The sequence below is a fragment of the Myotis yumanensis genome, unplaced genomic scaffold, assembly GCF_028538775.1.
Source record: "Myotis yumanensis isolate MYYU_CA2020_CCGP unplaced genomic scaffold, mMyoYum1.0.hap1 SCAF_3, whole genome shotgun sequence".
In the NCBI taxonomy this organism is placed as follows: Eukaryota; Metazoa; Chordata; class Mammalia; order Chiroptera; family Vespertilionidae; genus Myotis; species Myotis yumanensis.
In genome coordinates, this window is record NW_027223754.1 from 202,998,364 (window position 1) to 203,023,684 (window position 25,321).

The 25,321-nt window shown below is 41.8% G+C and overlaps 1 protein-coding gene across 8 annotated transcripts in view; it reads left to right on the top strand.

The window, feature by feature from the left end:
* The window catches only part of RIC8B (RIC8 guanine nucleotide exchange factor B), a 111,605-nt gene extending 87,976 nt beyond the window's left edge, over positions 1-23,629 (top strand). The window contains exons 9-13 of one of the 8 annotated variants that reach the window (XR_011470859.1): positions 6,364-6,483; positions 9,545-9,628; positions 13,812-13,950; positions 14,600-14,776; positions 20,437-20,518. Coding sequence is in view for 4 of the 8 variants with exons in the window: in XM_070410972.1 (XP_070267073.1) it covers positions 6,364-6,483; positions 20,437-20,548 (232 nt within the window). In the remaining 4 variants the exon portion in view is untranslated. The other 7 variants (XR_011470860.1, XR_011470861.1, XR_011470862.1 and 4 more) reach the window with 7 other exon arrangements.
* Positions 23,630-25,321: the final 1,692 nt, after the last annotated feature.

Here is a 25,321-nt window from a genome sequence, read left to right on the forward strand (position 1 = left end):
TAATGGACTGCAAAAACTTGGATTAAGATGTTTCATAATTTACCATCTTGTTTATTGTAGAATCACTGTTCTATTTTTATGGTAATTCCCAAACTACTTGAGACATTTTCAGCCATTAACTGATCTCTCTATTTGAAATTATCTATAGGAAATTGCTCAAAATACGTAATTGTTGCATGGCTTCTTTAGTTAATGAAGATTGCACAGGCCACTCTTGGGTGATGATGTAACTGAATAGAGTAAGCTTACTACATCATCCAAGGCCTTCTGGCTTGCTTATTTCTTAGCAAGTGGCTCACTTATGCTAATAATAATAGCTGGTATTTATTGAGTGTCTAATATGTGCAGGTACTGTTCTAAGAACTTTCTGATATCATCTCATTTAACCTTCCTATTAACCCTTTGGGATAGAGTTCTCCCCAGTTTACAGAAGAGGACACTAAAGCTCAGTGATGTCAAGTACTTGTGTAGAGCACATAGTTCCTGAGTGCTCAGGTGGCCTGACTCCAGAGCTTATGGGGTTTTGGGGAGCGGGGCAAGGGAGGGTTTGCGGTAGGCAAAGCAAGTTTTATTGTGCTCTTCACTGTGCCTTCTTATTTGAGGGGTAAAATATACATGATATAAAATTCACCATTTTAGGAACCATAATAGGTGAAATCATATACAATATTTATCCTTTTTTGACTGGCTAATTTCACTTAGAATAATGTCTTTAAGATTCATCTATATTGTAGCATGTGTCAAAATTTCCATCCTTCTTAAGGCTGAATGACATTCCATTGTATGTCCCACATTTTATTTAACCATTCCTCTGTCAGTGAAGACTTGAATTGTGTCCACCTTTTGGCTATTGTGAATAATGCTGCTGTGAAATGGGTGTACACATCACATATCTGTTCAAGTCCCAGCTTTCACTTCATATATATACTAGAGGCCCAGCATACGATTGAAATCGCGCGAGGAGGCACCCCGCAGTGGGCTGGGACCTGCACCTGACTCGTGCAGCACTGGCCGACGCGGGAGTCAGGCCCAACCGGTGCCGCTGGAGGCTGGGTCAGTGCCGTGGGGGGCCAGGACCCACGCCTGACTCGCAGCATCCCCCAGCCCCCCTGCCTGTGTCCACTCCGGTGCCACCCTGTCTCTGTCTCCATCTCCACTCTGGGCCTCACCTGCGCTTGCAACCTCCTCCTGTCCAGTCGTGACCCGTTACAGCATCCCGGCCTAATTTGCATATTACCTCTTTATATATCTATAATAATAAAAGCATAATATGCTAATCAGACAGCCAAATGACCTTCTGGACATCTTTCTGGACGAAGTTGTGGTGGTGGGGGCCAAGGCAGAGGCAGTTAGGGGCTATCAGGCAGGCAAGCAAGCAGCTAGGGGCAATCAGGCAGGCAGGCAGAGTGGTTAGGGGCGATCCCACAGGCAGGTGAGCAGTTAGGGGCAATCAGGCAGGCAGGTGAGTGGTTAGGGGTTATTAAGCAGGCAGAGTGGTTAGGGGCGATCAGACAGGCAGGTAGGCAGGGGAGCGATTAGGAGCCAGCGGTCCAGATTGCGAGAGGGTGCAGGCCCAGCTGAGGGATCTGTCCCCCTACCCCTCCATGCACAAATTTCGTGCACCGGACTTCTAGTATAGATATAATTGATCAGCTGTCTCCTGTACACCCCTCTTACTGGGGATCAAGCCTACAACCTGGGCATGTGTCCTTGACCGGAATCGAACCCAGGACTCTTCAGTCTGCAGGCTGACGCTCTATCTGCTGAGCCAAACCAGTAAGGATCCAGCTTTCACTTCTTTTGGATATATACCCAGAAGCAGAATTGCTGGATCAATGTTTATGTAGTTCTATGTTTAAATTTTTGAGGAACTGCCATATCATTGACATATCTTACTGTCTCACCTTTTCCAAGTCTTTACTCAGATATCTTAGTGAAGTCTGTTCTGTACACTTAATAAAAACTGCAGCACACATACTGTCACCCCTCCACGTCACACTTCCTCACATTGCTCGTTTTCATAGCACTTCTAACATACCATACAGTTTACTTAAGATGTCGGTTTTCCCCATTGGAAGGTAAGCTCCAGGAGAGAAGAGGCTTTTTTTGTGCCTGTTTTTGTCCATTGAGATGTCCCCAGAATAGCCTGGCACACAGTAGGCACTCAGGGGATTTTTGTTGAATAAATTTGTTGTTTGATTTGTTGAATAAATTTTTGAGTCAGTCAGCCTCTCTCAGCATTGGGATACCAAATGATTGAGGTGGCTGCCCTCATCAAGCCCATCTTGCAGTTGGGGAGTGGGAGCCGGGGAATGGAACTCAAGAACATCAGGATATGGTAAAGTTCTACTCTGCTCTTTGTTGTTTTGTGGGGACAAATATTCTGGGGAGTTTTTCCTGGGAAAACATTTGTAGCTTCATTGGCAGATAATGTCTCCTTTCCTACCCCTCCTGTCCCCTCCCTTTTTAGTCTGGGTTCACCAATGCCTTTTCCTAAAACCCCGATTCTTCCTAGAGGTTGCAGATTGTAAGCCCATAGGTTAGATTTAGCCCACAGGTAGGTTCTGCTTGACTTCCCCATGTTGCATTGGTAATTTGGATTTTGTGTTTTCCGTGTTTGTTTTTTTTTAACTTTACACAGTACTGCTTAAAATTATTACTTGCAAGAATTTAGAATTCAGATATTTCATGTGAAAATTTGGATTTTCAGCTCCTTTTTAAAAAGGGGAAGTTTCTAATAACATTCTTGCATTGCAATGGAGTTGGTGCAGCATAAGTTCCCTTGGTTTGACAGCGTATCCTTTTTGTTCATCTTACCTTCCTGGCTCTGTAGGGGTTGAGTTATAGCCCATTCTTCAGCCAGAATGCTTTTGGTAAAATTTAATCGAAACTTTTTAGAGACTGAAGTTAACTTTCATGTAGCTCAGGGAATTTTTAATGGGTCTTTTTTGCTAAGTGACCTAGTGCTATTGATGACCAAATGTAACAACAATTTTAAGAAAAAGCAAAAGTCTTGAAATATATTTCAACTTTTATGCATATGTTTATTTCCTCATACTTTTTAGTATGTCTTAATAATTTCATCTCCAGGCCCATGTAGCTGTGGTCAGTTCATATAAGGGCCTAATAAAAAATTCTCAATGAAATATCACAGATAAGAATTTAGATACTTCTTGTCATCTAATTGGAAGACAAACAATCATAGGGTTAGAGTGCTGGGAAGAGGAAGGAAGAAAGCAGAAAAAGGGGGGGGAGGGGGTCATAGTAAATATAAAATTACCCAATAAAATATCCACCAAAATTAGTGTACTTAAAGTATCTTAAGACTCAGCGTCTTGGAACAAAATAAAACGAACCCCAGAATTTCATAGGGTTAAGATCCTGAAACTGAAAGCTAAGTCTCATACTCTACTGTTTGAGGTTATAAAGGTGGCAAGTGTTTACTCAACTGAAAATAACCTATTTTGTGGAAACTGACATCATTGTTGTGGTGACTATTATTTGTTTTCTATTCTTCTCTGGGTAAGGAAACTACATGCCACTAGTGTGAAGTGGGGAGCAAGAGAGGAGACAGTGTCCCAGTCTGCCTCCTGCCCCCAGCACACTGCCCTGTTTCCCTTAAGAGGTGGCCTAGCTCCTGTTGTTTTCTGTGGTATTGTTTACATTGTTCTGAGTACAGGGCGGCCTGGGGTGTTTTTGTGAAGGAAAAAATGAAACCTGAGTCCCTGGAGTGACTTTGGGGGGATTGGAATGTCTTACTCCATGGGTAAAGGATGGTAAGTTCCTACTCCATAAAAATTAATTTCTAGCTACTACTTTTGTTTTCAGTGAGCAAAGGATTTTGTGACTTTAGTACCTAATTTCAGAGCAAGCCATTAAATCATTTTAGCAGCAGAGAACTTGAGGTCAGCTTACGGAAAACAGACATCATTTCCATTAAGCCTTTAAAGAACCAAGAAAAGAATCCATGTGCTCTGACCCAGGAGTGCATGTCCTGACCTTTGTGTGCTGTGGTGCCCACAATACCACAGAGCTCACCAGTGTGTCCCCCTGGCACACTTCTCCCTGCGGCACACGACGGCTTGTGTAATGCCATCATATTCTACAACAGTCTGTGGACCTGGTTTTTAAAATCACCCCTCCATAGGCCTTGATGAGAGAAGCCTTCACTCAGGAGCCAAGATGAGCAGATGAAGTTAATATATCTACTACCTTCCCTTATACTTTGTTCTAAGAACTGATTTCCTTTGTTTGCTTGGGAAGTGGTATGAGCTTACAATAAGTACTTTTACTTATCATTTATAAGACTAGTTGTTTTTCTGAGTTAACAGGAAGCAGTAGAGAAACCAGTAAAAACATGTCTCATTGTTATATGCCTAAGCAAATAATAGATGTGTGATGGAATTACATTTTCATTGTGGCATCTGGATTGGACACCTCTTAAGAACTCTGTAGTTCTCAGAATCCTCGTCTGGGTCCTCTTTGTTCTCAATTTTTGGGAAAAATGATGACCCCATTCAGTGTTTTTGTTAATGGCCACTTAACTAGAGGACTTTTTCTCTTCCTTTATTAGCACCTGAAAAAAAAAGGAGAGGCAGTAATAGTGCATTATGAGTGTCTGAAGTAGGCACTCTAGCCCAGTGGTTCTTAACTCATTGTGTATCAGAATTACCTGGAAAACTTAAAAACATATATACATATATAAGTATATGTATATGTACACGTACGCACATGTGTGTGTGCGCGCACACACACACACACACACACACACAGAGATTTAGTTCTCTTTAAAGTTTCCCAAGTGATTCTAATGTACAGCCAAGACTAAAAATCACTGGCAAGCCTGTGGGTTTCAGACTGTTTACCCTGAGCACCAGGGTTCCTTAAGAGTGCAGACAAATAGAGGAGGCTCTTGGCCATCCCTATCTCCTCTGCCTGAGCAGTTCCAACTTTTGTCTACTTTACATATTGGCCCTCTACCTAGGGTTTCATTTGTTAAATAAGAAGCAGGGGATGGTTTCCACTGCTTTGAAGGAAAAAATATTTTTTTAACCACAGCTCTAGACATAGGTCTTATGCAAGAATGGCAAAACAGATGTTTTAGATCCAGTTTTTGAGGATGATGAGCACTGAATTCTTTCACAAGAATCTGCATGTCATGTAGCCTCTGAGGAATTCAGCAAAAGAAAAGGAAATCTGGTAATAGTACCTGTGGCCTAACCTTACTCCAAATGAGAAAGCCCAGGTCAGTAAAGTTAACTTGCCCAATTAGAAACTCGCCACCAGAGAACCTAATTGATCACAATGTCCTTGTTTTGGCCCTCGTAATTTTTTTCTATTTAGACCACTTTCTAACCTCTAGTTTACTCCAGTCCCAGTGCTCCACATTGCTTATACTTGACCAGTTCACTCACTTGCTTATCCTGAAGGCCTGGTCCCTGAACGCATTTGTGTTTGTAGACCCTACAAAGCAATTTATTAGCAATTTGCTGTTTGCAGGGATATTTAATTTGATCATTAAGAGCAAACCATCTGTACTTGGCTGGTACAAAATGCTATAATTGCTTGTCCTTTTCTCCAGAAACATATTTAACTTACAGATATTTAGCAGCCATTGGAAGAATTATCTTTTATTTCACTTTCTTAAAAAAAATAATGTGGCTTTTATCTAAGAGGATAGCTTGTTTGGTATTAGAACTTCGTACATAGTTTATGGAACGTATTCATTCTAAGTACTTCGTTAAATCTATTTCCAGAAAACCAGATGGTATACCTGTCTCTTGGTAGGCTACATTTCATTCCTTTTTTTTTTTTTTATCTAGGTCAGATCAAATCTAATTAAAATTGTTCTTCTGCTTTATCTTTTATTATTTAAACACTCATTGCCTTCTGTGGTCTCACTAATGGACTAATTTCCTGAGATTATAAATTGGCATGCTTTCATTTTCAGAGTCCAGCCTATCATCATTTTTCCAGTTTTTTTGATATATTTGTTTTATGCTGTATCACAAAATGAATTTCTCCCTCTCTTAAATCATTTGTCCCCTTATAATTAATGAAGAAAGTATGCATCCAAGGATATTTACCCTAAATACCCAATCAAATTTCATATTTTTAAAAAGCAGCCGGGCCTTATATTTTTTAAGTTGGCAAGTTAGTTTTACTTTTTGAAAAACAATAGTTAATACTAGGAAAGTAATTTTTTTAAAAAATTCCTAGAGCAGTTCTGTATCATAAAATTCTATTATTGCCAATTTTTTGGCAACTATACTCTTTCTTATTATAACTTACAACTTGGACCAGCAAAGTATAGAAAGAGCATAATTTTAAAACATACAGCATAACTTTTTTTTCTTTTTGTAGCATTAATCTTATCACTGGTCATTTAGAGGAACCAATGCCAAACCTTATAGATGAAATGACAGAAGAACAAAAAGAATATGAAGCCATGAAACTTGTCAACATGCTTGATAAACTTTCCAGGTATTGTATTCCCATCCATTTTTTGCTTGGTTTCTACAAATGTTCTATTCTTTGTCTCTCTCGCTGAGAGTTACCATAGAGCAGCAGCTCTGGAAATCCATGCTGATTGGCACAGGGTGGCCCCGGCAGCAGCAGTTAGTACTCTCGGCTCCTGCGTTCCCTACCTGTGCCTCTGGATATGCACTCTTAAACAGTCCAACTCTCCAAGGTGGGACAGTAACTGCTAGGTCGCTGTGACATTTAACCAACTAACCTCCCTGTCTTCAAAAAGATGCTGAGTTAGGTTCAGTCATTTTGCCGCTTCTTGTATTTTTTGTTTTAGTCTGTTTTTGTTTTTGTTTAAAATCATGATGCTTTTTTTTTTCTTTTTTGATGAAACCAAGAATTCTAAATTGTCATGTACCCAACAGGAAAAAGTGAAAAGGAATAGCTCAAATGAAGGCTTTTCTGAAAGCAGGCGTTTGTATTAATTAGGGGCTCTAAAAACAATCTCCCCTTCCCTTCTTGCTCCACATCTCCTTCTCCTCCAAAAATAGTCAGTTTGGAAAATAATTAAATCAAATATATACTAATCAGCAACTAGTTGTCCTGGAGGAATTATTAGAAAATATTAATTCCTTTCACACTTGCCTGAATCGCTCTGTTTTCCAGTCATGCATTGAGTCCCTTTCTCCTTTAAGCCATCTTGAGTGAGTGTTTCTGTGTGTCAATGGCAGCTGTCACTTAAAGGTGAATTTCTTCTGTTCATATCCTTTTTCACAACTATGTGAAGAACAGTATCCCTCAGCCAAGAGAAGCAGCAACTGGAATAGGAAAGCCAATCATTAAAGGAAAAGGTGTAACAAAGAGGGCAGAGGCTTAGAGCACAGCAGGAGGCTTGGAGTAGAAATGTTTGAAAACATGGAGAGTGTGACAAGTGTGGGTGGGTATTCAGACCCTCTGCCGAGTCTGAGCTTCTTTCAGATGATGCTGGCAGTGTGGTACAAGTTATTTAGAAGTAAGTAGTTTCATCACCTGCAAACCTAGTGGAACTTCCAGCTAGTCTTTTTAAACCCTCATCTTTTCCCAGGGTTAGAATTTACAGTCACTGGCAATGCTTACAGTCTTCAAAAGACATTGTCATCTATTTGAAGATGACATTCTCCCTACTTTTGATAGAATAGTCAAATATAAGATACGATATGGCAAACCTATAGGAGGCACAATAACAAGTTTGGAAGGAATATATAAAAATAGGATTTGTGCTTAGCTGTTTCCAAAAGGACCCGATGAAACACAGTGGTCTAATAGTCCCCCTGGTAGGAAGAGGAAGTGTTAACAGGACCGAGTGGAGCACATTAGTATGTTAGGACATACTAACAGTAAACCGTTCAATTACATAAATATCATGTTCATAAATTATTTTAATAACATGAGTTCTTAAAAGATAACACAGATGCTAGTCAACTGGCCCATATATCCAGGATGAGTAAGCTCCAAGCTAGGAAAGTGGGAGATGGGGGATAGAACTACCTAAGACAACACAGTGTAATTCAGGTACTTACTGAAAGAGACAAGAGGCATCCCTAATATAAATTCACCTTTATAGGTATCCCTATAGCAGCGACAAAAACAGTGCCAGGTCCTTCTTGTAATCTCAGGGAAATTCACATATCCTAGACGCTGCCAACAAATCGGTGCACAAATGTCAAGTCTGAAATAACCAAGCTTCCACCTGATTTAAACTATGCCGCAAAGAAGATATGTACTCACCCAGCAATACCCAGCAGATAGATGCCCAACTCAACCTGAAGGTGACACTGATTTTTGCACTTACAAAGCAGAGCAAATAGGTCTTGTTGGCACTGATTTTGCTATTGAAAAATTGGAGCTAAAGGCAACTTTGAGAGTAGTCGTAAATGACAGACTTTGCATGACGTGTGGTGGGTTTTTTACATTGTTTGCCTTTCTGTGCTTTCTAACATTTGCTCTCACTAATAACAGTCAATGACAAAGCTGTGTGGAGATCAGCAGTGGGCATTCCAAAGCAGGAATGCAAAGAATGAAGCCATTCTTTATGCATCTTACATGTTTGTCTTAAGTTTCTTCTCTCTTCTCACTGTTACTGGTTTTGGTTTTGGTATTTTTTTGTTTGTTTGTTTTTTTGAGGTAAACAAGAAGCCATAAGCCAAAGTAGACTAAATGCAGTACAAGTCAAGGAACATTTATTAATGTTAGCAAGGCATTGTGCTAGGAAGATGAGGGAGATTGGTGAACATGACAAGCTCTGCCTCTGGAAAGCTCACATTCTAGTGAAGGAAATCTATTCTAGAAGAAAACAATGACAAAATAAGGTCTGTGTTGAACTGTAAGCACCCAGGAAAAGGAGCAGTTCATTCTGTCTGGATTGTTTCACAGGAAAGGTAGCATTTGTGCTGATCCTTAAAGTGTAAGAAGCATTTAATAGACAGGTGGAGAAATGACCATTCATTCGGGGTGGAGGGAAACTTACTCTGGTTAAAATAAATCTTTGGTATTCACATACTACATCTTTCTTCTAAAGAGCTCAGGTTGTTTTATCATTACTTGATTAATATATTTTCAAATTTATCATTGGGGGAAGCAAGTCCCAAAGAATTTCCCCAAACATTTCCAAACTAATGTCTGGTGATAATCCATTTCCTTTAACAGTTTACAAAACATTTCACATGCGTTCTCTTTCTAGCTTCATAATAAAGTGAGGCTAGGAACTCCATTTTCCAGAACTCAAGACTTTTGCTTTGTCTGCTGTGCTACTGTGTCTGTCTGTGAGAGTCAGTGTTGGCCAGAATACTTCCTGGTCATTTTCTTCAGCATTGTGCTGCTGGTCAGCTCCCTCAACTGTCCTCCAAGGATGTCCTGCATCCCACCAAGTCTTCATTGCACTAAAAGTGTACTGTAGCTTCATCTGATGAACTTTCCTTCTCAGAAATGGAATCATTCTCTCCTGGGCCTGAATTGAAAGGCACGCGAGTCAAGGATAGGGTTGGAGGTGATGTGGCCAATGAATGGACACTAGACACTTCCTTTTTTCCATCCATAGGAGAGCAGATGTGAAGGACCTGCACCAGGATGGTGGTTAGCAACAGTGGCCCGTGCCAAAGCACTTACCAAAGTGCTGACTAAGGTTGGTCATGCCAAATACTGTTACTGAGCCTGGTGTAGGGTATAGATGATATTCACTTCCAAAACTGTAAAACCACCAATGCAAAAATTAAAATTACATTTCCATTTGCCTCCATGCTGGACATAGCTACTGCCTCGAGGAGCTCACCATCCTAGCAGCTTTATCTTACCTAGATTTCCAAGGACTCTGGAGAGATTAGTGCTCAAACATTTTCTCCCCATTGAATACCAACTGACTTAGTAGTATTCCAAGTGGTTTGTTTGTTTTTAAGTAAAAGGATTGTATTTGGAACAGATGTAGATGAGGGGGTTGGCAGTGGACCTGGGGGTCTTAAGAGTTTGAGAATAATCTGAGCCCTATTAATCCCATCATGTCTAGCTAGTACAGTGCCTTGTATCCTGTGGTTTCCCCAGTGTGTGAGAAAATAACACAGCTGATCCCCAAATCGAAGGTCAGTTTTCTGTTCTATAAAATAGCCTATGTGGTTTACAACTATGAAGTATACTTTTGGCAGTTCATTTCTTGGCCAAATGTCATAAAATTCAGAACTAGAAAAGAATTCTATAAAGGTTTGGCCCATGACTAGCTAATTTAAATATCAGGCTTCATAATTTATTTTATATAGAAATAAAATTATAATATTTATCAAACATAAACATTCAGGCTTGAGGCATGAGATTAGAGAAAGCTTCATTTGACAGTTTTAATGTGAGAGCAGAGGTGAAAGGGGGATGAAACTTGCCTGCCTCTCCACCTCCTCTTTCTTTCTCTGAATTGGAAAAAGAATAAGCCTGCAATTTAAGCAGGAGATTAGAATGGGGATTGTGTGTGGTTAAGCAAGTCCAGTGTAGCTAATACAATTGCATTCACCTTAGCTACAGCACACAACTCGTATATAATAATGCAGCCTCCTCCAAAAAGGAGAGAGAGGATTGATTGGCTTAAGCTTAAACTAACCAAGGGAAATAATATTTCAAGTTTGTTTTGACTTTTCTGATCCCCTCTAGTTCCTTAGTTGGAACCAGGACTGATGAATCTTACACCCCACCCTTACCCCATTACTTTTTAACAAGGTCCATTGCCTTTTCACTTAGTTATTCTATCAAAATCATCTAAAGTTTACATGTACATAAATAAATAATTGTTTTCCCATTTCTTCCTTGTCTTATCTAATACTTTTTTATTCATTCATTTATTTATTGCCAATCATTGTGTAGTATTTGGGACATGGCTTTCTTAATAAATGCAGGTACCAAATGTGGAATAGTTCCTTTTAATCCAAAGATTATTTTTAAACTTACTAAAGTTGGGATAAGTGCTTTATGACTGAAAAGTAATAAATATGTAATTTTTTTCTTGTAAATAAGTTATTTTTCTCTGCTTACAAAAGTAACAACTGTGATTACACCCACCTTTTTGATGAGTTAGGTATACTTCAGAAATGTGGGCCAATCTTTAAAGCATTGTGAGATCTATTGTAGGAACTAAAGTATAAAGTTTTAATTGTTTACATCAGAAAATCCTTTAGCTCTCCTCTGTCCAAGTGGTAACCATCAGCCATAAATGACTGTTGAACACTTGAAATATGGTTAGTCTGAATTGGGATGTCCTATAAGTTTTAAATACTCAGACTTTCAAAGACTCAGTACAACAAGAATTAAAATATCTCATTTGTTTAATATAGATTTTACATTGATATTTTATGATATACTAAAAGTAATTTATCTATCTTTTCTTACTTTTTCAGTGTGTCTACCAGAGCATTTAAGATGACATATTTGGTTTACGTTTTGTAACTTACATTATATTTTCATTAGACAGCACTGTTTCACATCATTAACATACACCCTGAAGTTGCTTGGAAGTCCAATTAAGGGAACCGGGATCCAGTTAAATTAATGTATTTTTAAAGTGGGAGGTGAGGATTAATTTGAGAAACTTGATATTGTATGTTGCTAGGGTATAGAGGGCCCTTCCTTGATAGACAACTCTGAAGGAGGATGTCATGCTACCTTTGTCTTGCCTGTTGGTAGTCATTGTCCTTTAACTCTAATAGGAATGACTACTTTGAGCTCTTGGTTTAAGCACTAGCTGAAATGGCTTTTGACTTTCTGCTCTCTTAGTTACCCTCCTTGTTTAACTTTTAAGTCTTTCTATTTGGGAAGAACACATAACAACTTCTATTTCTTCTGCTTTATTCAGTAGTGTCATTTGGCATACTGACCTCTTATTATTTATTTTGTTAATTTGGACAATAGGATAGAAAAATTCTGTAAAGAAATTACCAAGAAATAATAAAGAACACCTTTATTTAAGGAAAAAAAACTGGATTTTATTCTTCTAGCACTATCCCTAACCTCATTCTCTGTATTTTAACCATGCTGCTTACTGTGAGGTGGGTAGCAAATTTTTAGAAGCTTTGCATGTGGTCTTCTAACAGAATTGAGAACAATAATAATAGACTAATATTTATATAGTGCTTTAAAGTTTTTAAAAAGTGCTTCAATATATATTATCTCCATTGATCATTGAAACAGCCCTGTGACTTAGGTAGGGAAAGGTGTTTTACTGAAGAGTAAGTGGGACCAATGTTTATATGACTGACCCAAGGCCCGGCATCTGGTTAATGACATAGGCAGGACTCAATTCTTAGTCTTCAGACTCCAGATCATGTTATCTTGAAAATTACCAACACCTCTTAAAAATTTGTCAGTCTGATTATTTTTAATAAAACATTCTAAATTTTAAACAAGCACAAAGCATAAAAACAGATGGTAAGCATATTTTCCTGAGAAGAGACTTTAGGTATGGAGGGCATATATTCCTACTCTTTCATTCCATCATTGATTTGAGCTCTTTTCAAATACCAGGTTAGGAGCTAAATAAATAGCCTTTGCTTAAAAAAAACAAACAAACAAACAAAAAAAAACCAAACACACAGCTTTATATAGAGGAAACCAGTAAAACTCCTGTGAGTCTACAGTAACATAAGGTGTCTTTTTTAAAAAATAAGGTCTCAGTTTTGAAAAGAATGATTTTAGGTATTCTAACAAATTCTTATACTTAGTATGATCACATTAAGCAAACTTAACTTTAAAAAGGCTTCCCTTTGCGACTGTTTAGGCAACTCCCAATTGCCTTCACAAAATGGAAGGATGTGGGATGGGCAGTATGCCATTTGTCTTGGGAGTGATATTTTTATGCTACATGTTTAACCTTCCCAATTGTACCCATTCCCAAAGCATGATAGTGAGGGCTGAAGGAAAGGCCTCAGACTAATTTTTAAAAGATGCAGCCTGAATACCTAGAATTTGCTGTGGAAAAGCCATCCTATACCTCCTACCTACTGGGTTAGTGGCTTAGTGAAAAACCAGTATAACCAGGCAGCCCTGGGAAGCCATTAGATGAAAAATATAAGGAGAGATGAAGGATCAGAGTCCAAAGGACACTTTCACAGTATGTAACTGAACATGTTAACCAGGGCCAGAGGTTGTAATGTTATTTCTGTGAGGGAAAAAAAGGTTAAAATCACTTTTAAGAATGTCCCAAGTTACTGGGAAACCCACTGTACTTCAGTGAACTGGGAACTATTGTAGAGATGCTGAAATCTTGAAACAAGATGCACTCTGAGAGTTGGAATTGTAGCAAAGATTACAGAGCTGCTTTCTCCAGGCCATCACAGGCTCCATTCTTGCAAGGCATTTTTGGAAAAGCTCTGTGTTAATTAAAAGGCTTTACTTATATACCAATTTCTCATCCTATCTCTCAAATGTGAAAAGGAATTAAATATGAAATGGCTAATTTAAAATGTCAGGGTTCTTTTTTCCAAGCCAACCTTGCATTAAGAGCAGGAATCCCTGGGCCAAAGAAATGGTTCCCAATTATCCCATCCTGGGTTTTGTTATACATTGTACAGAAGTCAACAAAACAAGTATGTAACAGAACCTGCCTAAATAACAGCCACCCTCATTAAAAACAGAGAATTAATCAGGGGATGATTGAAGGAAGCAATGCCTCATAGGTTCCCCCCTTTTCTTCCTTTCTAATCATAGAACAAAATATGTTACATAAAAGGATAGAAACTATTATGCAGTACTCAATTAGAGGGAGGTGAATAGGTCTCTAACATGCTGTTTTATCAAAGGAGCAGACCGGTGTTTGCATGACTGTTGTTTCATTACAGACCCTGTCATTAATTCCATGTGTCAATACTGCCCTGTAGTACACAGAGCAGACAAGAAAGAAGAGCCCTTGAAAACAAGGGAATGATTTTTGAGTCGTTATCAAGCTAAGTGGCAAGCGGGAAGCTGAAACTCGTATAGGTAAATTCGAAGGGACTCTTGGGAGATCTGCAAGTGGGAAACAAGAATGCATTTTACCAACTGCTTAATTATGTCCTGTTTTTCAACAAGTACACTTGAATTGAATGCTTTGTTTGTATTGCACAAAAACATGTGCTGTGGGCAAGAGTATTCTCTTGCTTCCAGGTCAAGTAAGATGTTTTATACACATACACATCTGGCCTCTTCTATAACGTGCTATTGGGTATGTTAGCATCTGAGCCCCAATATTGCACTGTCATTTCTGGGGGAAAGAGTTACATAGGAACCAGAAGCCCTAAAAGGTGCAATCTTCTCTAAGGTTCTGTGAAGTTTATATAAGCCCAGGCATCCCAGAGGACCATTCTTACAGGGAAATAGTGGAGCAGATATATGTTAAAGTATATCTGGAGAAAGAGAAGCATACCAGAACATTTTAAACATGGTATAAGTTCCATAATCTCCCACCCCTAACTCTTTAAGAAAGTATTTTTTGGTTTCCATGAGCAGTCCCAAGGGTTAGGCTGGGGCAAAATAGGGTTTCCTTTCTTGGACGTGCTTTATCTGTGTCCTTGTGCCTGGCCAAACCCTTATAGATTATGGTTCCTTATCGTTTAGTAAGATCAAATTTCTAAATGATGTTTCGTTCCAGTTGAACATTCTTGGAGGCTTATCTCTTCCCTGGCCAGATGCCTGATCAGATGAGAAGCCCGCCATGATACTGTCACAGTGCCTAGAATGGGCTCTTTATCCAGTAGACATCACTGTACTTTTTGATGATAACGAGGGCAGTCTTAACTTGTGTTAAGGCCTGTGTATAGCATTGAAGGTAAGTATGAAGGAGTTGTTGCTATGTGACTATCTTAATCCTGATGCACATTTCAATATACAGTATCTGTGTTTAACCACGATGTACATATATCTGACACCCTTAGATGGGACCTTCATAATTTAGGACCAGTGATTCTTCATAAGATAGCCTGTTTATTGAGGGCCATGATTGAGTTTAGATCCTTCCTTGTAACCGTTGCCATTGCTTTGACTTACTTTGTAATCATTCTAATCATCCGCTGATAGTTTTGCAGAAAGGATTTCTGGTTTTGGTGTATGTCAGTGACAACTAGGTAGGATGCTGTGTTTGACTGTTAGGCTTAGAATACATTAAAACAAATGCTTAGCAGTATTGAGTTTTAGTGTCTTAAAAACCTAGCAGTTTTTTTAAATAGATCAAAATTTTATTTAGTAGCCTAATATTTAGACTCTTAGCATAGAATCTGGGGGATCATCTTGTCCAACCCCTTCATTTTATAGATGAGGAGACTCAAGCCCAGAGAAGGAAATGACTTGCCCAAGGACACCCAGCAAGTTAGTGGAAGATCTGAGATTAGAATCTAGACCTCCTGGTGCTCCATGTTAGAAGCTGAGTCTACACCACTTAGTGGTTGGGAGCTCCAGGCTGTACGGTACAAAGGGGGCCTGACTTCTGCTGGACGTCATGATGCCTCAGCAGGGAAATAATTACACTTAAAATAATATGAGAATGATTCCTGACAAATGGTTCGCTGTCATTCTCCATTGATGCTGTGATCCATGTATTCTTTCAGTAAGCATGTTGAGTACCTGCTGTGTGCTCCATCCTATACAGATCATATATAGGTATGCAGATCACAGCCAGGTAAGACATGGACTCTGCCCTCAAGTTGCTCACAGTCTACTAGAGAAACCCCTGGAAGGAATTTCCTATAGAATGCTCATAATACCTTTCCTGCCTCTGTGGGTCTTGATGATGAAAGTGAATCTTCTACCCAGAGATCTAGCTTTTCTCTTGGTTGTGGTTTATTCAGGAGGCCCATAGAACACCTTTCCTTTCTGTGAAAGTGCAAGATGGTACCAACTGCAAAAAAATTTAGTTCATACACGCTTATTGAGGATCTGCTATCTGCAAGGCACTGTGCTAGACACAGAGGGATATGAAAATGAAAGCATACAACTTTTTTTATATGTCAGTGATACTGTTTCATAGCTTTCAAACTTTGTAAGGAGAATTTTTTTAATGAAAAATTTCTTTAATGTAAGGCCCTTGAAATAGAAGACAAAAATACCTCTGTACTGTAATCCAGATTTGTCAGCCTAGGATTTCGTAGTCTCCTTTGAGATTCTCTTTCATACCCTGTATCTGTTTTGAGCTTTTTTAAAATTTACCTCAGCCAACCCAGCCTGTTTGCCAATCCCTGCACACAACTAATTCTTATTTCTGTGCCTTTGCTTGACTAATTCTTCTGCTTCTGGGATGCCTTCCTCCCCATGATCCATATTCATCACTGCCATTACAGTCTGGCCCTGCATCTATCGCCTGCAAGGAGCCTGTGACCAGCCTCCCCATCTCCTGTGTCCCTCCCACGTGTACATATGATTGGTGGAGCAACATGTCAGTGGTATTCATTAATGCCTCCCATTCTCTGTCCATATATCTTGCTGATCTAGATACAACAGAGCTGATAAAATGAAACAGTCTAGTATAACCAGGTCATGTATCAGACCTTTTAGGAGTGAGTCCCTGGATCAAAGATTTCATTTTGCTATTTGGGGGCTGTTAGTTGTATGACAGAGAGGAAGAATATTAGAAATATTAAGATGGAGGTTTGAAGAGTAAGCCCGAGAGCTATAAGAAAAAACAGTCACTTATCTGTCTGTAAGTGACCCTCTCTCTTTGTCCTTTGAACAGATTTGAGTTGCAATAGGGTGTGTTGTGAACCAACCACCAGGCGAGGGCAAGGAGGGCTCTGCCTGTTATTCTCTCGAGCTTGTGGATCTGCTGTTCTGTAATTCTTTTACTATCGTTTAATGTGCGTGTGTGTTCTCTTCTGAACTGGCTGAAAGCTTCTTGAGGACAGGGACCATGTCTTTTATTTGCTTCTGCACATTCTTCTCCCACTTAATTCCCAGAGTGCCCTAAGGAGCGTGGGGAAACTTTCTGTAAGCACGTGACAGGAAATGCCACTGTGGGTTCCAACGACAGTCCAGCCATTGCACCTCGCACTTTAGGTGTATAATGACCTTTGCCCTCATGACAATTCAGTGAGGTGGGTATTCATATCCCAATTCTACATACAAGGAAGTGGAAGTTCAGAGAGTTCAAGGTCATATTGCTAGTGAGCGGTGGATCTAGGATTAGAACCTCGGCTGTCTGACTCTAAACCTATATGTGCCTTTCATTATACCACAGTAACACGAATACTTAGGACTCCTTTACAGTTCATGGGAGTCTTTCATTTGAGCTGTAGTTATTACTACTACCACTATTAGTACTATTAATGCTACTACTCACATCCTCACTAGGAAGTAGTTAGAGCTAGCATCATCATCATTCCCATTCCACAGATGGGGAAACAGCCTCAGAGACTTGCCCATCGTCACACAACTGGTAAGTGGAAGAGTTGGGACTTCAAACAGACCTCCTGGCTCCAGATCCTTTTTGTTCCACTCTATCACGTTGCTGCCTTAATTCATTTGCATGAATACATGATTGCGTGGCCAGTGACCACGGACACTTCTCCCACAGAAGTGTTAAGTCCAAGCGTCACATGGAGCCATTTGGAAAAGAAAATAACTCATCCCCCCAGGCGCTCCCACGGTAGTGGAGGTTGAGACAGAGGGCCCAAAAGATAAGTGCTTGGGAAGAATAGTTCGCCAGTAGGAATTAAAATATGGGCCTTTATTCTGTACGTGAATTACTGGCCATAAAACTATTGAATTGTTCTTATTTCCATTGTAAAATTGGATTAAGGAGGAGGGATGAAACTGATGGCCTTGATTTGAACATACTCCTCCCGGGCTTGAACAAGAAAGCTGCTCCCCTGTACAGTTGGTAGCTAGCCCAGCATCATCAAGGGCACGCAGGAGAGTGTGAGGGGCGATGTATGTCCACCAGCAATTCTTCACGATCGTGTTAAAATTTTTCCCGTCTCATCTACTTCCACCTACTCCTGCCTTTACCCCACCCCTCCTTACTGTACCCTCAAGTCCACCAACCTCCTCAGACCTTTGAGCTTTCTTATGCCTTAATGTTTCATTCCCAGCAAAGTGTCCCCCTTTTCCTTTTGTATCAGTTATTAGTATATAGTGTCCAATGTCAGAATCCTCCAGCCATGGTTAGAAAACTGTGATAAAAGTATAGATGTGCGTAGTGTGCATCAGTGCTGGAGAGAAGTTTTAATGGAAGCAGATTATTTCGAGCTCTCCACTGAACATTTCCACCCGGTGGTCATGCAAGGACCTCATGCTCTTCATGTCCCGAAGATGTCAACGTCTCCCCAGCAGACCTGCTCCGTCTGCTGTGTCCTTGCTGCAGGCATGATGTGGCCGTCACATGGTCAGTGAGTGGGAAGCACAGGGACACTCTGTTCACCAGCCAGCCCCTGCCCTCCCAGTGGGTCACAGGTCTACCTCAGAGACGTAGCCTTGACTTCCCACATCACAGCCATAGTCCAGCTTCCTGTTTCCCTCACACATGGTGATAGTGCATTCTAATGACTTGTCTCTGCCAGTGCCCCTACCGTGTGCCCCACACACACCCTGCCGCCAGAGACCGCTCCCCCGAGACAGCCTGCCTGGGCATTTTGGGCACTTGACCACTAGATCCCCAGCTACCCTTGCAGCCTTGCCTCCTTCCACTCCTTCACGGACCCTCGCCACTCCCCATACACGGGTCTTTCACAGCTTCAGAGACAGCAGAGAAACCAATGACCCAAAAAGCTCTACAAAGTCACACAAGTGAATGGGACCCCACAGAGCCCTTTACATGCCTCCTGTGCCTGCTGCCGGGCACACGCCTCCCTGGCGTGCCGTCCCAGCTCCCCTGGCAGTGGGGCTGTGCTCCTCAGGAGCCGCCACAGTCCTTGGTCCGTGATTCTCTTACAGCATTTTACCCCGTTACGTTCTGAGTTACTTTTCATGTATACATTTCACCTGCTCAAGGGGGCAGCTGAGCCGTCTTCCTGTCTCCCGTATGTGACGTAGTTCCTGGCACACAGTGTTGAGCAGACACTGACCGGCCGAAGGAGTGAGCTCCCCAGGGCAGTTAGAGCAGGTCACCAGGTGTGTGTGCCGCAGAGCCGGCCGGGATCCAGGGCCCCTGTGTCCCAGGTCCAACTTGGCCACTAGACATGGGACCTTGGGTAAGTCACTCAGTCTCTTCTTAAAGGAGGGGTTGGACTAAATGATCTCTAAGGCCCCTTCAACTTCAGGTTCTATGATTTTGACCCCATTTCTTGGATCAGGAAACGTGTTTCCTACTTTATAATAAATATTCAGGCGCCTCAGCTTAGCCCGTCAGCTATCCACGTTACTGATTCTTCAAACTGACCAGGCTGCTGTCGGCTTACCAGTGGCCACTGAGCCGCTCTCACGCCCCAGGATGTCTCGCTGGGCTTAGCACCATCCCCTGCGTGTGGCTGGGCGCTCCCCGGAGGCGGCCACCTCTGTGCTGGCCCGAGGGGACGGCAGCAGAGGAGGTTTATTATTTGCCTTCACTCCAAGTCCCACCAACATTACAGCCGCTGCCATGTGGGTTCTTGGTTGTAGACAAGTTTTCAGGGGACGATGCCCGTTTCCATAACAAACAAGTTTAAGCAGCTCATGTGCCCATTTCAGCCTCCACTTAGAGCACTGCTGACCTTCGGGCCAGAGTCAGCAACGCAACAGATCCATTTGCCATAATCTCCATGTAATAAAATAGGAGCCTCTGAAAAGATTAAATAAATCTTTCCTAATGCTTTTTGATTGGCTTAATCAATAATTAATCATCTTTAGATGAGGCTGTAACTTGTGGAGTAGATATAATTGGATTAGCTGGAAAGGGGCAGTTGGGGAGCTTTGAAGAGATTAAAATGGCTGTCAGAACCGTAATTAAACTGCTACAAACAAAAGCAATGGTGTTCTTATAAAAGGAGAGAGAGAGAGAAGGAAAGAAAAGGGAGGGAGAAAGTTGGGGAAGGCCAACTGATTTGAAATGAATCAAGTACCCGTGTATCACTAGAGATTGGAGAGGCAAAATCAGACCTGACGCCTTTATCCGTGGAGTGAAGTCCACATACGTCAAATTAACCGTATGCCTGACCCACTGCGACAGGTGAGGTTTTAGCAGCTTCAGCTTCACTAAAACAAAACAAATCCACAAAAGGAAAAAAAGTGAATTATTAAAAACAGAAGAGACCTGCTCCTTGTCCTGAGCCATTTAGACCTTGACTTTTCATACCTTTAATTGGCTTAGTAGGTTTGGCCTGTGTGAATGAAGTCTTTTATCTCCCTCTTTTTCTCTCCATGCCCCTTTCATCTTTCCTGTTACAAACACACAGAGAGCTTGAGGAAAAATACTTTGTTTTTTAAAGACTTTTCTCTTTAAAAGGATGTGGATTGGGGCGGGAGGGAGGGGTGTGTGTGTGATGCTGGTGAATACTTTTTTTTTCTTTCTTTTATCTCTTTTTCCAGAGAGGAGTTGCTTAAACCAATGGGACTAAAACCTGATGGGACAATAACGCCTTTGGAGGAAGCACTCAGCCAGTACTCTGTCATCGAAGAGACCAGCTCCGACACAGACTAAAGCCATCACCTGCTCAATTCAGTCTTGCTTTTATCAGCATCTTTTCTCTGTAGCTCCAGGGGAATCTTTTTTCTCAAACATTTATGCCCTTGCTTTGGCTAGAAACACATTAACTGGTTTACTCATTGAGAATCCAGCATATTTAAGAGGTGATCCTGTGTTTTTGCGATCCTGAGGCATTCATGCAGAGCTGCAGTTAGATGGAGTTGCGGGAGCTAGCAGCAGAATAACGCCATTTCATCGGGATGGAACCGAAGGACTTCACGGTCACACAGCCCTGGTGGAATCTGGCAGGTCATTTGCCAAGATTCTTAGCAGAAGATTTAGCCGCATCCTTCCTCTCACTTGTGTGAGCTGCCCCTCCTGAATCTCTCCAGCAGACGGAGGCATGCGGGAAGCAGAAAGAGCTGCTAAATAAGGGCTGAGGCAAGTGACTTGTTAGATCAGGACTGACGACATGGAAGCCAAGCAGCTGTTCCATAAACCTCGCCCCACTTTTCATTTCAGTTTTGTATAAATATATAGAAATGCACACACACACACACACACACACACAGCCCCGGACTTGCAAACTGACTGCACTGAAAGTTTGTATGTCACTTATCTAGAACTTCAGAATACATTTCTCCCTATAAAATGACGGTTTAGTTCGGAGGCAGCTACAATGCCTATTTATTTCCTCACGTACCTGAACACTATACCAGAGAACTGAGCCCCCATCTGTATTGCTGCATGGGGAGCATGCATTCTGAGGTCTAACTCGGGTGCCAAGAACACGTGTCCCAGCAGAGGGAATGGGGACTCCTGAGTCCTGGGAGTTCTTTGTGGCCTCTGCTGGGGCAGGGGGTCAACAGCACCTTTTTGTACATATAGGTCATTCATATGTCACATGTTTTAAATGGGGGCTGTGTGTGTGCTGATGTGTGTGTTCTACCTTTCTACCATATGATCAGTTTAACGGTAACCTTATTTATTAAAAAAAAAAAAAGAAACACAAATAGTTATTGTTAAACTGATCAAGGCTGTTTATTTTTACTTTAAAAATTGGTCATATGAAGTAGTAGAAAATGAATCGGTGAGCCTGGTTAATCAGTGGCTAAAGTTGAAAAGGGGTTGGTTTCCTTTTATATATGTATGTATGTTTGTATACATACATATATACACACATAGATAATGTGCTTAACCACTGCCTTTTAAAACTTTAAATTAAATAAAACATTGGGGTTGATTCAATTTAGCCATCTGTGTGTGTTTCTTTACAGATACATGGGGTAAACTATTTCCCAGTTCATGCTTTTTAAAAGTACTTGTACATCTCACTTAAAATAGCCTCCTTAAGGATAGGCACATGGGGTGTAAGTAAAAATGTCAGTTATCCAGAAATCACTTCTCTGGCAAAACAAAACAGGAATTGAGCTTTTAAATGCCTGTGAGCCTCCACGAGAGATGTCAAAAACTGCCTGCAGTTTGGCTCATCGGAGAGAGCCTCAAGAATCTCTACTAAAATTTGCATACATTTCTAAAATGTTTAGTTATCTGGCTTTTAGGCCCACAGAAAAGTCCCACAGGAGGAGTGGGGAGGAAGGGGGCGGAGTGAGAAAGCTCCTTGAGCTGTCACAAATCTGGGAGAGTCTGTTTCCCGAATGACACGTATCACAATCTGGCCCATAGACTGATTCTCAAGGATGACCCTGTTTCTTAATTAAAAAAAAAAAAAATCCAGAACACTCCATAAAAAACTAGGGGGAATACAATACATTTTAGGGTTTTCATCCAAAACAGGTGGGAGTAGAAGTTCTTGGTGACTAGTTTTAACAACAGTTAAATGAAACTTGGCAATTCATAATTTTAGATTAAGTGAAAAAAAGCTTAGGAAAGAATTTAAGTATTTTTGTTACTTCATTCTACAAATGCATTTTGAAATATTTTTATAATTTCTACAATCTGATAGCTGTGGCATGCGTGTGGGCCTCCCTAAATGAAGACATGTGCAGCGGGGCAGTGTCCGCCGCTTGCCAGGGTCGGGGTTGAGCAGCCTAACCTGAGTTGCGTTGCCTTTCAGGTCCCCTGCACTGGGCACTAAGTCTTGGTTGTGAAAAAAGAACTTGCAGGGGGAGAGGTTGACAGTGACCACATCCTGCACGTGGACAGAGAACTGACACCTGTTGTGTGCGGGTTTTCTATGTATGTCTCGTCATGTAACCTCATCACATCCATCTCATACTAGACATCATCTCCAAAGAGCCTGTTACCCAGCTTCCCTGGCCCGACCCCCAAACCTGCTCCTTCCCCTTCAACACACTGCCCACCGGGGTCCACGTTGTGCCTCCTATGACTCTGGAATGCTGGGAGAGTGGTAATTCTCAGGCCATTTTAAGCAATAACTATTTCAGCAGAACCAGAGTCAAGAACTTTCTATGTGAAGAGGTGACTTGGTTGAAGTGAGTGGGAAATTTGTTCGATGCATCGCCAGCAAGGACCTGGAGTCCTTAGGCCGGAGCAGGGCTGCAGGCTTTCAGACCCCTGCCTGCGTGCCGGCTTGTGGTGGGGGTGGCAGAACACACAACTCATGGCCCGCGGCCGCATCCCTCCTCACCTTTGACACCATATGGAGGAATGTGTCCTAAAATAAGGCACTTGAGCTGCTGCTTTGGAGTAACAATCATCAGACACTTGAGACCCTTTTACATGCCCAGTGGTCCCAGGAGGCGGGCAGGACAGACGTGATCCCTTTATAAACGAGGATGCTGGCTGACAAGTACAAGTACTAAGTATCTCCTGAACACCACGTCAGTCTTACCACCTCCCAGCACTGGGTGTCACCTGTATCGACTTCCTCCCTGCCCCCATTGTAAAAAGTAATATATGTTCATTGTGCAAAGTTTGAAAAATGCCGGAAATAATTTAAAAAATAATTCACCCCAAATCCCACCACCCTGAGATAAATATCACTGTTAATGTTCTAGTGTATTTCTGTCCTGTGTTTTTTCTATGCATATATAATTTATTTTACTACAAGATTGGGATCACGCTGTATTTACCGATTTGTATCCTGCTTCCTTAACATTGTGAGCATTTTCCCATGTCAATAAATATTCTTCAAAAATTAATGGCTACATGATATTCCGTTATATGAACTGCGGTAAACACTGCTAATTGCCTGCCCGTGTTATTTTTCCTTACTAACAGAAGACATCGTGACATAACCCTGCCCCCAAAAAAGAAAGGCGCCTGCTATCTTCCTGGGGGCCAGCGTGAGCCCTGGCGCTCCGAACGGCAGGAATAGGAGTAGCTCGGGAAGAGCAGGTGGCTTTGCAACAGGGCCCTGGTCTGCAGGAGCCCTGGTAGTACCCATCACGACAGTTAGGTGGTTTTGGTCAAGGAGAGGCACTTGAAAATAGCAAGAGATCCAGGTGACTTTAAAAAGTCTGCATGTGAAAAAGCAAAGACAAGGTCTCCATCATGTGTACTGCTGTGTGGTCGTGGCAGTAACTTGCTTCACTGTAATTCCCGAGGGGGTGGGGGTGGGGGGGTCAGTGCATGAGGATGGCGAGAGGCGGGCTGCTCTTTCAAGAACAGCAAGGTGGCACCGGTCAGAACACAACGTGGAGATGGAACCAGTGACTGGGGCTCTGGGAGCAGACCGTGGGCACAGGAGGGAGAGGTGTTAAGTGAGAAGATTCAAGGAAAGGGAGAGGCTTCTAGAGAGGACTTAGGGGGTGTGGCTTTGATGTACTAAGCTGAGCCCCTGCACAGAGTCTTCAAGAAGCAGCAGAGCAGCCTTTCTCAAAGGGAGGGAGGTTAAGCCTCAGTGTCCCAAGCCCTGAATTGTATGCAGTGAATCCACTTCCCTGAGCTCTAGAACGGTGTTAGTCATGCAGCACCCAGGGAAGAGGAAACGGTCACCCCAGTCATTCTGCGCTCTGTGGTTCAGATGAACCTGGTGGAGAAAGGCTGCCCTAACCAGAGAAGCAGACTCTCCCCCAGGCTTCTGCAGTCAGACTGTGTTGCCTTTTCATTGCAGCTCAGTGCAGACTCTGGGCCAAGGCTCCAGCTGCATCCAGGTTGCGGGACCGCTGCCTTTTCTGCATTGAAGGGAGCGGCGACAGCTGTGCATACTGTGCGAGTCCTGTGCGGGGCCCTGTGCTGAGCACTTTCGTGCACATTCTAATTTTATCTTTATAATAACTCACACTTTTCAGATGAGAAAACAAAGGCATGACAAGGTTAAGTATTATGTGCAAGGCACATAGCCAGTAAGTAGCAAAATTTGAATTCAAACCTGTTTAAAATACTACGTTATGTGTTGCCTTGGCGATCAAATCAAAGTGTAATGAAGTCTTCATTTATTCAGGAGAAACATTTTCAGACAAGATGGATATGGGAAAAACAGAATTGGGAAAATAATTATAACCCATTCCCCACCCCCCTTTTCCATCAGTCAGCAATACCGAGAATCCCACTCAGGAGCCAGCCTCAGAGAGGCCGACCCACACAGCACACCGATCCCCATGAATTTGCATCTACTATGTACCAGGCACTGTTCGAGATGTTTGGAGACACAAACATGACTAGAAGTCCCTGTCCCCAAAGCCCACAGGGGGGACGTCCATACCGAAGCCCGTTACAGCACAACCTGCAGTGGACGCCAGGAGGACGCGGGGCTTCCAGAACAAGGTTTCATAAGCGACACCTGCGCCGAGCATGCCTTGCCATGTGGGAGAGACTGCTGCCAGAGCTGCTCAAACAAAAGCTCGGGGCTAGGGCTCTTTT